The sequence below is a fragment of the Gorilla gorilla genome, chromosome 8, assembly GCF_029281585.2.
Source record: "Gorilla gorilla gorilla isolate KB3781 chromosome 8, NHGRI_mGorGor1-v2.1_pri, whole genome shotgun sequence".
NCBI lineage: Eukaryota > Metazoa > Chordata > Mammalia > Primates > Hominidae > Gorilla > Gorilla gorilla.
The window spans coordinates 107,899,691-107,912,736 of record NC_073232.2 but is presented as its reverse complement, the minus strand read 5'-3'; the positions used below and the strand labels follow the sequence as shown (position 1 = coordinate 107,912,736).

The 13,046-nt window shown below is 43.0% G+C and overlaps 1 protein-coding gene across 2 annotated transcripts in view; it reads left to right on the top strand.

Moving 5' to 3' along the window:
* The window catches only part of ALDH18A1 (aldehyde dehydrogenase 18 family member A1), a 51,034-nt gene that overhangs the window by 6,223 nt on the left and 31,765 nt on the right, over positions 1 to 13,046 (top strand). For both annotated transcript variants that reach the window (XM_019035200.4, XM_004049839.5), the window contains exon 3: positions 7,518 to 7,732. In XM_019035200.4, coding sequence (XP_018890745.3) covers positions 7,518 to 7,732 — 215 coding nt within the window. The remainder of the gene's footprint in view (positions 1 to 7,517; positions 7,733 to 13,046) is intronic.

Sequence of the window (13,046 nt, the reverse complement as noted above, 5' to 3'; positions counted from 1 at the left end):
AAAAGAGGTTTATTTGTCATGGTTCTGCAGGCTGCACAAAAAGCATGGCACCAAAAACTGCACTGGGCGAATGCCTCAGGCTGCTTCTGCTCTTGGAAGAGGATGAAGGGGAGCTGTTGTGTGCAAAATCAGATGGCCAGAGAGGAAGCAAGAGAGAGAAAAGAAAGGGCCAGGCTCTTTTTAACAACCATGTCTCATGGGAACTAAGAGTGAGGACTCATGCATTCCCTCTGAGAATGGCACCAGGCTGTTCATCAGGGATCTGCCCCCGTAATTCAAACACTTCCTACCAGGCCCCACCTCCAACACTGGGGATCAGATTTCAACCTGAGACTTGGAAGGGCCAAAACATATCCAAACCATAGCACTTCCAGGTATTAGTCCTTTGTTGGATAGGTGGTTTGCAAATGTTTTCTCCCAGTCTCATAGCTTGTCATTTTATTCTCTTAACAGGGTCTTTCATATAGGAAAAGTTTTTCTTTTGATGACGTCAAATTTATCAGCTTTTGTTTTTATGGATTGTACTTTTGGGGTCAAGTCTAAGAACTCTTTGTATAACCCTATATTCTGAAGATTTTCTCGTATGTTTTTTTCCCGAAAGTTCGATAGTTTTATATTTTATACTTAAATCCATGATCCATTTTTTTTTGTTTTCTTGAGACAAGATCTTGCTCTGTTGTTACCCAGGGCTGGAGCATAGTGGCACGATCAAGGCTTACTGCAGCCTCAACCTCCAGGGCTCAAGTGATCCTCCTATGTCAGCCTCCCAGGTAGCTAGGACTATAGGTGTGCACCACCACACCTAGCTAATTTTTTTCTTTGGTTTTTTTATTTTTTATTTTTGTGACAGGGTATTGCTCTGTCACCCACGCTGGAGAGCAGTGGTGCAGTCATTACTCACTGCAGCCTCAATGTCCCAGGCTCAAGTGATTCTCCTGCCTCAGCCTCCCAAGTAGCTGGGACTATAGGCGTGCACCACCACATCCAGCTAATTTTTATATTTTTTGTTGAGACAGGGTTTTGCCATGTTGCCCAGTCTTGGCACATTTAATTTTTTAAAAAATTTTTCGGTTGGGCCTGGTGGCTCACACCTGTAATCCCAGCACTTTGGGAGGCTGAGGCGGGCAGATCACGAGGTCAGGATATCGAGACCATCCTGACTAACACAGTGAAACCCCGTCTGTACTAAAAAACACAAAAAATTAGCCGGGTGTGGTGGCAGGTGCCTGTAGTCCCAGCTGCTCGGGAGGCTGAGGCAGGAGAATGGCATTAACCCGGGAGGAGGAGCTTGCAGTGAGCCAAGATAGCGCCACTGCACTCTAGCCTGGGCGACAGAGTGAGACTCCGTTTCAAAAAAAAAAAAAAATCTGTAAAAATGGAGTCTATGTTGCTCTGGCTGGTCTCGAACTTCTGGGCTCAAAAGATCCTCCCACCTTGACCTCTCAACGTGCAGGAATTACAGGTGTGAGCCACTGCACCCAACTTCATGATCCATTTTGAGTTAATTTTTGTATAAGGTGTGAGGTTTAGGTCAATGTTCATCTTTCAACTTTTAATATTAGTTTTTCCAGCATCATTTGTTGAAAGGCTGTTTGTGATGTTTTGAGTTGGCTAGCTCCTTGATATCACCTAAATCTTATCAGTAGTCCATTTCCAAGCTTCATTGCAAGATGACTTGCCAATCAACTAATCAAGCTTGTCATTAGACAGAAAAATCTCTTTCCTATTCATGTAGAGTATAAGGGCTGAAAGTTCAGGTTTTGGAACCAGTTCCTGGGTTTTTAAAACTAGCCCTTCTCCTTATGAAGTAACTTCGTAGCTTAAAACAACTGTCTGTTTAGGTCACAATTCTGTGGGATGGTATTTTGGACTGGGCTCAGCTGCACAGTGGTTCTGTGTCTGTGTCAGGTCTCAGATTGACTTAGGGCTGATTGTTGGGGATGAAGGGGCCTCTGCTGGGATGATACATCATGTACATTCCATGTGGCTTCTCATTCTCCAGCAGGCTGTTCATTGCTTCTTTGCATGATGCTTGCAGGGTTCCCAAGAACAGGAAGCATGGTAGCTACAAGTCCTCTTGAGATGTAAACTCAGAATTTATACACTGTTCCTTCTGCCACATTTGTCAAAGCAAGTTACGGGACCAGCTCAAATTTAAGAAGTTTGGAAGATTGACTCACCTGTTAATGGAGAAGCTGCAAAAGGATTGTGGCCATTTTTGTAATCTGGCAATGCTGGTAAATTACTCAGTTACTCTGAGCATCAGTTTCCTTATTTATAAAATGGGGATAATAATAATAATGAACTCATAATAATACCTAACTTATGAGGCTTAATTCATGAGAATTCAGTAAGATGATGATGATGATGATGATGATGATGATGATGATGATGATGAAGGTAGAATATGGAAAAGCTCAAACTATTTTTCCTCTGCTCTCACTCCATAACAACAATCAACACAGAAGACTTCTGTGACCAAATGTATGGGGGTTGCAGTGGACATCAGTTGGGTATCCTCCAATTCAATTCTGACACTGTCTCCCTGAGGACAGCCCACAGGTTGAGGGCTCAGTCCCACAAGATCATCCCCATCTTCCTAGTAGTCCTGAGTCCAGGCTTCTGGAACTTCTGACTGACTGGCTTCAAGTTGGGGTTCCCACAGTGCCCTCTTTGGGCTTGATTGATTTGCTAGAGTGATGCAGAGAACTCAGGGAAACACTTAGATTTACCAATTTATTACAAAGGAAACAGATGAAGAGATACGTAGGGTGAGGTGTGAGGTAAGAGGCACAGATCTTCCATGCCCTTCCGGGGCACGCCACCCTCCAGGAACCTCCACATGTTCAGCCGTCTGGAAGCTCTCCGAACCTTGTCCCCTTGGACCTCTTATGGAGACTTATTGGATAGGCATGATTGAAGTATGGGCAACTGTGTCGAAATGTGATTGAACAAAAAGAATGTGACCTGATACTAATAGACTGAGTGGGGTAACCCAGCAAGGCCTGTCTGTTCAGATTTTGTCTTGGTCTTCCTGTGCAATATTTCTTCCTCCAAGGTATGGGCAGGACCCTCTCTGGATTGAGGGTCTTACAACCCACAATCAAATTAGAGTCCTGCCTTGAGTAGGTGAAAGGAGTTCAGGAGAATATCAGAGAGATTCTGTTTCCTTACACCAACATTGTAACAAAAGACTGTAAAAAGGATTATTAGAGTTATAAGCCAGGGACCATGGATATATATGTCATGTCACAGTAAGTAACACTTTTTTTACAGTACCAGTTAATATTCATTGAGTATTTTGTGCCAATCTCTGTTCATGCATGAACTTGTTTTATCCACCCTACCAACCTTATGAGATAGTTAAGGAGACAGCAAGTAAGTGAAGGGGTTGAGATTTCACTCAGGCAGTCTGGCTCCAGAGCCAACACTTGTCCTTTTTACTCCTGTAGAAGGTGTATGAATACTTAGCACAACTCCTGGTATACAGTAAGTGTTCACTTCAGTATTTTTATTATTGATACTTATCCTCATTAGACTCATTCACAGAAGGAGGCACTTTCTAATTGTTTCCCTAGGTTTTTGAATTTGGGGATTTGGATTTTTCTGGAACGTGGAGCTCTTTCACTGACCATGATAAGCAGAATAGCAGAGGGAAAAAAAAAGAAAAGAAAGGCAAAATGAGAACGCTTGTGGAGACAAACAGAGAAGGCAATGGAAGGCCAGAGAGAAAAAGAGTAGTCATGTCAGGGTCCCTTCTTGTTGAGGCCTGGAACACAGCCTCATTGGTTACTGGGCATAAGGACTCTGATGCTGAAGAAGTAAAGGGTTCTCCTCTGTCAGAGTGGTAAGAGTATAATCCGTGGCCCTTAAGAAGAACATGGACAACCCCTCCCATCCCCCACCATGCCACATCTGTACATACATACACCTCAGTATGCCCTCATACCTACTAAGAGGGGACAGATTTTCTTTGGAACTTAGAGCCTCAAAGTTCCTTAGAAGATGGGAAATGATTATTTCTCTAGAAGCCTTGAATTTTCCTAACTAATCAAGGCCTTCTCAGTTTTCAATATGGACCCTAACAAGTATAATACATTGTAGAACATTAAAAAAAATACCCCCAAGAAAGGTAGGGTCAGCCTTGGAAGGTAAAAGGCGTTGTTCAATAGGAAACCCAACAAGCCCTGAGTCCCCTGAAGCTCTCCTTTGTGCTAGAACCTCTGGATTTGACTGAGTCAACTGCATGAAACCTTGTTGTTAGTGGTGACCTCCTCTTGAACCCTAACAGGCCTTATCTACTGCTGTTACCCTATTGTCTCCAGCCAGAATGACCCTTGACTACCTGGCACTGAGCCATGCGACCCACCCTCTTCTCCTGATACAGACTGTGGGTTAGCCTCCTTCATGCTAGCCTGGCTGCTGGATTCTGATTGGCTTCTACCATTTGATCACCTGGACAGACATGCATGCCACTGCCTGTGTCCCTGAGGTACCCTCTCAGGCTGCTCCACCCATGCTCACCACCCTTCCAGGTCAGGATAGGCCCTCCAGCAGACAGGAGAGAAAGCCAGAAAGCCTAGATCTGACAGCTACCAAAAGGATAATACATGATACTTGGCATAGCTCTAAGCTCTGCAAACAGCCTCTGATGATCCCTGGTCCAAACCCTAGGGGAGTAAGCCTGTCCCTCCACCACCCTTCTCTCTGGCAGATCAGTAAGACCAAACCATTAGGCATACAACTTTTAAACTTAAGACTTAGTTGTACATATTGCTTAGGATAATATTCCTGAAAGCAGAGTAGGGTACCTATATTATTAATAATTAACCCAGTGAAGGAAAGTAGCACTCCATAAAACTTAGCCTCAACAACAAACCAGTCTTTTAGTCCCAGGGACTCCCACAGCAGGAAGAGACCGTGCACCTGTGGATCCAGCAATGTCATCGGAATCCCAGTTCCATCCCAGATGATGGCTTACCAAGCAGCTCTGTGCCAGGATCTAGATGCCAAGCCTGTTGTGAAAAAAAATCATATTATCTTTCTTATATCTCCACAAACCTGAAACATAGTCACTTGAAAAATGGTTATTTAAGGAAAGGCAAAAATGACTATTACTTTGTTAGAAATGTTCTTTCTAAGATTTGTGTGTGAAGGAGGCAGGAAGGGAGGAAAACCCATAGTCGCCTTCCCATTCATGAGAATAAGGTCCTGCCTGCTTTACCCACCATCAGTAGATTGTGATTAGGGAGTGAGTTAGTGGCCAGGAGATAGAGTCAGAAGGTCTAAAGAAATTTTGAGAAAATTGCCTGTAATTTATAGACAGACAGTATAAAGGGAAGTGATAATGGTTCAAGTGAAGTTAGTTAACTCTCTAATAAAGTTATAGAACAGTGGTTCGAAAGGTGGCTTGAAATGATAATTTTAGTAATTCATTCAAATATTTATGAGTTGCTTGTAATGAGATATAGAAAAGTCTTTCCAGGGAATTGCTTAAAGCTTAGTCCTGCTGAGAACCTATGTTACCCACCTTGTCTTGCTTCTTGCTATCAGGGAGGAACGTCTATTTGCTTAAGTGCTCCTCTACCCCCCACTGATTGACAGCATCTTATCTCCCATGTAGGCCTCACACAGTCCATCTGCCTATGCACTCATTGTCCTTCTGTGTCAGTTACAATTATGTGCATGTAGCAGGAAACTCAGAATATTCATGGCTCAAACAGGATAGAAATGTTTTTCTCTCTTTCTCCTGAAGGAAGGCTAGCAGCCCTGCAAGAAGGTAGGCAGTCCAGGGCTTCCAGAATAGCACTGTGAAATCCATCAGGGATCCCTGCTCGTTCTTTCTTGTTGCTTCACAGTTCCTTCTAGTCCAAAATGAATGAATGAGCTCCAGCCTTCATACCCATGTTCCAAGCAGCAGTGGGGATGAAGGGAAGAAAGCATGTCTCTTTTAAGTTCCTAGAAATCCCACATAACATTTTCACATGTATCTTGTTAGCCAGACTTGGTCACATTGTCCTGTCTACCTGAGCAAGAAAGGCTGGGAAATGTAGTCTTTCGACTGGTGGCAGTGTGCCTGGCTAATACTTGGGGATCTGGTAATTGTGTGAGAAAGGGCGAATGGGTAAGTAGTAAGCAGCTAAGCAGGAGGTGTTGGGCCCATAAGAAGTATTGAAGGGGTTCTGTGCCTGACATTCAGCTTTTACTCTTTTACTTTTGGCTTTATGCAGGTATCTATTTGGCTTTTAATGAAGATTTTTTTCCTCCTTAGAAATCTTGTAGAATTTTTGTTTGTTTGTTCATCTGTACAAATTATCTGTAATCTTGTACAGCGTTACAAGAAAAAGAATCAGGAAAGAATTGGTTAGAGGCAGATGTCCAAGGGGATAGAAAGTATCTGACTCTAACATTGCTTTTCCTTCAGAAAGCTCTCTGGTTTCTTTGATCATTGTTACAGGCATCTGGATTCATCAAAGAGAGAAATTGTAGGTAGACTAGTTGAGATTTTGTATTATTCATACACTTACTTTGTTCTTTACTGTCTTTGCTAATCAGGCTCTTCCCTCTTTTTTTGTTTTTTTTGAGAAGGAGTCTTGCTCTGTTGCCCGGGCTGGAGTGCAGTGGCACGATCTTGGCTCACTGCAACCTCTGCCTCCCGGGTTCAAGCGATTCTCCTGCCTCAGCCACCTGAGTAGCTGGGATTATAGGTGCCCACCACCATGGTCGGCTAAGTTTTGCATTTTAGTAGAGACGGGGTTTCACCATGTTGTCCAGGCTGGTCTCGAACTCCTGACCTCAGGTGATCCTTCTGCCTCGGCCTCCCAAAGTGCTGGGATTATAGGCATGAGCCGCCATGCCCGGCCGGCTTTTTCCTCTTTTTATAGTAATATGGTTTCTTTAGAAACACCCATATTTTTCTGATTATGAAAAAAAATGCATCTTTACTGCGTAAACTTGGAAAATCTAAGAAAGAACAAAGAAGAAAATTTAAAATTGCTTATAATCCTATCAAGAGATAAAATATTAATTTTTCATTAATTTTATCCATCTATGTGTTTATACATGTATATGAAATTAACATGTATTTTTCTACATTATTAAAAATTCTAAAAATGTTAATCTTTTTCCCTTTATCTAACATTTACTCTGCTTCTGATTTTTCTGATAATAAATAACAGTGATGAATAGCTTTCTGATAAATCTCTTTTTTAGAGAACTTTTTTAAGGCTTTCGATAAATTTGCCAACCTGTCTTCAAGAGAGATTAATTTGTTTGTACTCTTCACCAACAGCATTTGAGCGTGCCTATGACCTGCATACTGGGTGTAAACTCCATACAATACTAAAATAAGAATACGCTAGATAGAGCTTTTGATATACTGTGCTAGTTTTACACAGTTGATAATGATAATGCTATTTTTTGGTATCTAAACTGGTTAATACTGAGCATGTATATTTTTATTGAAAAACTATATTGAGTATTTCTTTTTTTCTTGCATTTGACTTTGATGGCTACAGATTGTATCCAGCCTTCAGTCATCAGACATGTTCGTTCTTGGAGCAACATCCCGTTTATCACTGTACCCCTCAGTCGTACACATGGCAAGTCCTTCGCCCACCGCAGTGAGCTGAAGCATGCCAAGAGAATCGTGGTGAAGCTCGGCAGTGCCGTGGTGACCCGAGGGGATGAATGTGGCCTGGCCCTGGGGCGCTTGGCATCTATTGTTGAGCAGGTGATTGCCAAGATAGAAATTATGCTGTACTAAAATTGGGTTTTTAAGTCGCTATTTCAGATTAGGTTTAAGTTGCTCATCAACTTAAAAAAATAATTGTGATTTCAGTGCAGTAGATTTAACCCAATGTGAAAACTGTTTCCCATTGTAGACGCCAGTGAGAGACGACATCTTAGGGCAAGAAAAGGAGATGTTAAGGAGTAGGGGTGGTTTCATGCAGTTCATGTCTCAGACTTCTTAGTGATAAAGAGCTGTTTCTGTCACAGATTCTTAGTTCTGACTACGCAGTAGAATCATCTTGGGCCTGGAGATGCCTGGGCTTCACACCTAGCCATTTAAGAGGTATCTCTGGGATGAAGCAGCTGTGTTTGTTTGTTTTGAGAGGATCTCACTCTGTCACCCAGGCTGGACTGTTGTGGCATGATCATGGCTCACTGCAGCCTGGACCTATCGAGCTCAAGTGATACTCCCACCTCAGCCTCCCGAGTAGCTGCAGCTACAGGCACAAACCATTATGCCCAGCAAATTTTTGTATTTTTCGTAGAGACAGGGGTCTTGCTATGTTGCTCAGGCTGGTTTCCAACTGCTGGGCTCAAGTGATCCTCCCACCTTGGCCTCCCAAAGTGCTGGGCCTGCAAACTTTTTCTGCAAGAGGCCAGATAGTAAATATTTTAGTTTCGTAGGTTATATGGTCTTTGTCTCAACTACACAGCTCTGCAGAAGCAACCATAGATAATATGTAAATGAATGAGCATGGCCGTGAGCTGATAAAATTTCATTTACAAAAACCAACAGCATGCCAGATTTGGCCAAAAGTAAAAATCCAGACATCCAAGCATCCCACAGATAAAGCAAGAGCTCTTCCATGGCAGCTGAAATCTTACACTACCTTGTAATTAAATTTTCAGTTTTTAAAAAACAATTTCCTGAGGCGTTAATATTGGGAAATTGCTAACCTGAAACTTGATACAATTTTTTTCTTATATTTTCTATTCTAAACAATTATCAAGCCTGAGCAACAAAGTGAGACCCTGTCTCTACAAAAATAAAATCGGTTGGGCGTTGTGACTTGTGCCTGTAATCCCAGCGCTTTGGAAGGCTGAAGCAGAAGGATTGCTTGAGCCCAGGAGTTCGAGACCAGCCTAAGCCACATAGTGAGACCCCCCATCTCTACAAAAAATTTTTTAAAAATTAGCCAGGCATGTGGCACGTTCCTGTGGCCCCGGCTACTCGGGAGGCTGAGGTAGGAGGATTGCTTGAGCCTGGGAGATTGAGGCTGCAATGAGCTATGATCACGCGACTGCACTCCAGCCTTGGTGACAGAGCAAGACCCTGTCTCAAAAAGTTCTGACTTCTTGGTAGGCTGAGACAAGGGGATTGCTTGAGCCCAGGAGCTCAAGGTTGCAGTGAACTATGATAAAGTCTCTGCACTACAACCTGGGCAACAGAGCAAAACCCTGACCACCCCCCACCCGCCCCTGCAGAAAAAAAAAAAAAAAAACACCCAAAACAACAGCAATGATCAAACCCACCTCCCAGATTGAGTCCATCAGATAAATTTTAAAAATATTTATCAAGAGACTACACTGTGAGGGGCACTAGCCTCTCTACCCTCTCTACCTTAGAAACATAACAGTCTTTACCCTTTGCGAGCCAGAACTGGGACTCCCCACACATTAAGGTGACTGTTCAGGGCAGTAAATATCCAAATAAGTGGGCCCAAATGACAGTGAGCGATGGGTCCAGAGGTGGGAAACTCAGATGAGAGTATGGTTGTTCCTGGGGCTTCCTAGGAGAGCTGGAACTCAGCCTGGGCCTTGACAACTGATGGGATTTGCACAAACAGGGGAAAAGTTCCATGCTGCTAAGTACACAGTGTGACTGGTGCCCCTGCAGTTGTGCAATCCAGTGGTTCTGGGGAAGGGACAGGCTCTAGGAGTGTATTCCAGATAGAGGACAGGCAGGAATGAGTATGGCATGCTGTGGGCCAGGGAGGAGACAAGCTGGAAAGCAGAGGTGGTGGTCTCATTAGGAAGAATGAAAAATAAAGTGGATCATTCCATTAGGCAGAGCTCTGAAGCCAACTAGGTGAGTTGGAGTTCAGTCTCAAAAGCAGACTGAAGATTTTGAACGGAGGAGAAACTTGATGAAAACGGTAGGAAAATCCTGGTAAAGGTTTGCGTAGGTTACCAGCTTTCTTTCTAGGGCTGCGTGTGGACCTAATGGAAGAGCTGTCTCCATCAGGGCCTGCCTAATAGACATCTTATCATGTCAGATGGACTCAGGAGCCAACTTAAAGTGGCTTCCACTGGCCATAAATGGGATGATATAAACATCAAGAAAGGGAATCACAGCTGGGCACAGTGGCTTACACCTGTTAATCCCAACACCTTGGGAGGCCAAGGCGGGCAGATCACCTGAGGTCAGGAGTTCAAGACTAGCCTGGCCAACATGGTGAAACCTCATCTCTACTAAAGATACAAAAATTAGCCAGGAATGGTGGCACCTGCCTGTAATCCTAGCTACTTGGTAGGCTGAAGCAGTAGAATTGCTTGAACCTGGGAGGCGGAGGTTGCAGTGAGACAAGATTGCACCACTGCACTTCAGCCTGGGCGAGAGTGAGACTCAGTCTCAAAAAAAAAAAAAAAAAAAAAGGAATCACTGCACAATACAACAAAATATGTTTAAATCCATGAGTTCATAATTATACTTAAAAAAAAACTTCATTGGCCATTTTTGGAGGCCACCAGAGAAGCTACTCATATTGAAAATGGATGAGTAAAGGGGAAGAGACACACATTTGTCCTGCTTTTCACAGACAAACTGTACCTCAGGGTAACCAAATAGTTGGTAAAGGAGAGTTTCCCTTTTGGAATTATTCCAGATTATAAATGAAGAAGGAATCATTGAGTTAGAGTGTCAGCATTTTGCATCTCCTAATGGAATAATGGATCTTGGCAATGATCATCAACAGATGCTAACATCACAAAAAGAAAGATAACCAGGCATTATGTATGCGCTTGATGAACATGTACACCACAACTTATAAAGACTTGTTGGGGAAAAAAAAAAAAGCCTTCATACCAAACAGCAGTTTATAGGGTATACAGAGAGCAGTATTAATACCATAAGGACACAATTGGGAAAATGTAGGCTGGGAAATCCTAAAGAATAAACAACTCAGTTTAACAAAAAATTACAAGGGGGAAAACTGATGGAGAAGGGAACCCATGAATGAAAGAGACTTGAGAGACACTTCAATTAATTTGTAATGCAGGGTTTAATTTGCATCTCAATTTGAGCAAGCTAAAAAAAATTGGAAAAATATGAACACTGTCTATTTGATATGAAGGAAATCATTGAAATATTCCAGATAATGGATTTGTGGAGAGAGAAAGACATATAATTATATATTATATATAATATATATGATTATCTTTTAGCAGTTATTACTGAGCTATTTACAGATGAAATAACATGTCTGTTGCCTGGAATTTGTATTAAAACAATGGTGAGGGTATAGAGGGGTTATTGGAGAGTGGGAAGTTGGCCATGAGAGATAGTTGGTGAAACTGGGTGGTATGTACATGGGGATTTATAATACTATTCTCAGCACTTTGGTTAAGTATTAAATTTTCTTTTTATTTTTATTTTTATTTATTTTAGAGAGAGGGTCTTGCTCTGTCACCTAGACTGGAATGCAGTGGTGTAATCATAGTTCACTGCAGCCCTGAACTCCAGGGCTCAGTTGGGATCCTTCTTCAGCCTCCTGAGTAGCTGGGACTACAGGCACATGCTACTTGGCTATTATTTTTTTTAATTTTTCATAGATATGGGGTCTTACTATTTTGCTCAGGCTGGTTTCGAATTCCTGGCCTCAAGCAATCGTCCCACCTCAGCCAGCTGAAACTTTCTGTGATAAAATATTATTGTCGGGGCCAGGCACAGTGGCTCACACCTGTAATCCCAGCACTTTGGGAAGCCAAGGTGGCTACTCAAGGGGCTGAGGTCAGGGGGTTGCTTGAGTCCTGGAGGTCAGGGCTGCAGTGAGCCATGATTGTGCCACTGTCCTCCAGCGTGGGTGACAAAGCAAGACTGTGTTTCAAAAAAAAAAAAAAGTTATTATTGTTTTAAATCATGGTTTATCATAGCTGTCTGTGAGTTCCTGGACCAGTTAAAAGGTCTCAGACATCAGAAGGAAAGGACAGTTTAGGAATATTGACTTTATTGCATCTTGAGTCTTTAATTTTTTCATGTAGGTCTGCTTAAGGTAGGAAACAAAGTGACCGCATTTGGTCCTGGGCAGACAGAGCAGAACAAGGTCAGCATGTGCCCCTGGTGTAGGCAGAGGCAACCCATAGGATTAGACATGCCACCAGAACAGCCTCCTTTACCCGGGTTAAGCCTTAGAACCTGAGAAGCCATCTACTGAGTCTGTGTTGCATTTCCTACCTGCGGACTTTTATTCTGGGCTTCATTTCTTGGAGCAACTAGGCCTTCTGCATTACACGCTCCCTGCAAATATTAGGTTGGCACAAAAGTAATTGTGGTTTTTGCCATTACTGTCAATGGTAAAACTGCAATTACTTTTGCACCAACCTAATACAGTCAAGTCCTATAGATGTCAAACTTGGCTACACACCAGAATTTCCTTATTAAAAATGTCTTACTTAGGCCGGGCATGGTGGCTCATGTCTGTAATCCCAATGCTTTGGGAGGCCGTGGCAGGAGGATGGATTAAGACCAGAAGTTTGAGGCCAGCCTGGGCAACATAGTGAGACTCTGTTTCTACAAAAATGTGTTAAAAAAGAAAAATTAGCTGGGCATGGTGGTATGAGCCTGTAGTTCTAGCTACTTGTGAGGCTGAGGCAGGAGAATCACTTGAGCCTAGGCAGCCAAGGCTGCAGTGAGCCACATTCATGCCACGGCACTCCAGCCTGGGCGACAGAGCAAGACTCTGCCTTAAAAAATTTTTTTCATAGGGTTTTTTTTTGTTGTTGTTGTTGTTGTTTTTGAGACAGCATCTCTCTCATTCTATTGCCCAGGTTGGAGTGTGGTGGTGCGATCATGGGTTACTGCAGTCTTAACCTCCCTGAGCTCAGGTGATCCTCCTACCTCAGCCTTCCAAGTAGCTGGCATGCACCACCATGCCTGGCTAAATTTTGTACTTTTTGTAGAGATTGGGTCTTGCCATGTTGCCTGGGTGGTCTTGAACCTCCTGGGCTCAGGCATTGTGCCTGCCTTGGCCTCCCAAAGTGCTGGGATTACAGGCACGAGCCACCATGCCCAGCCAATTGTTTTAATTAAAAAATAA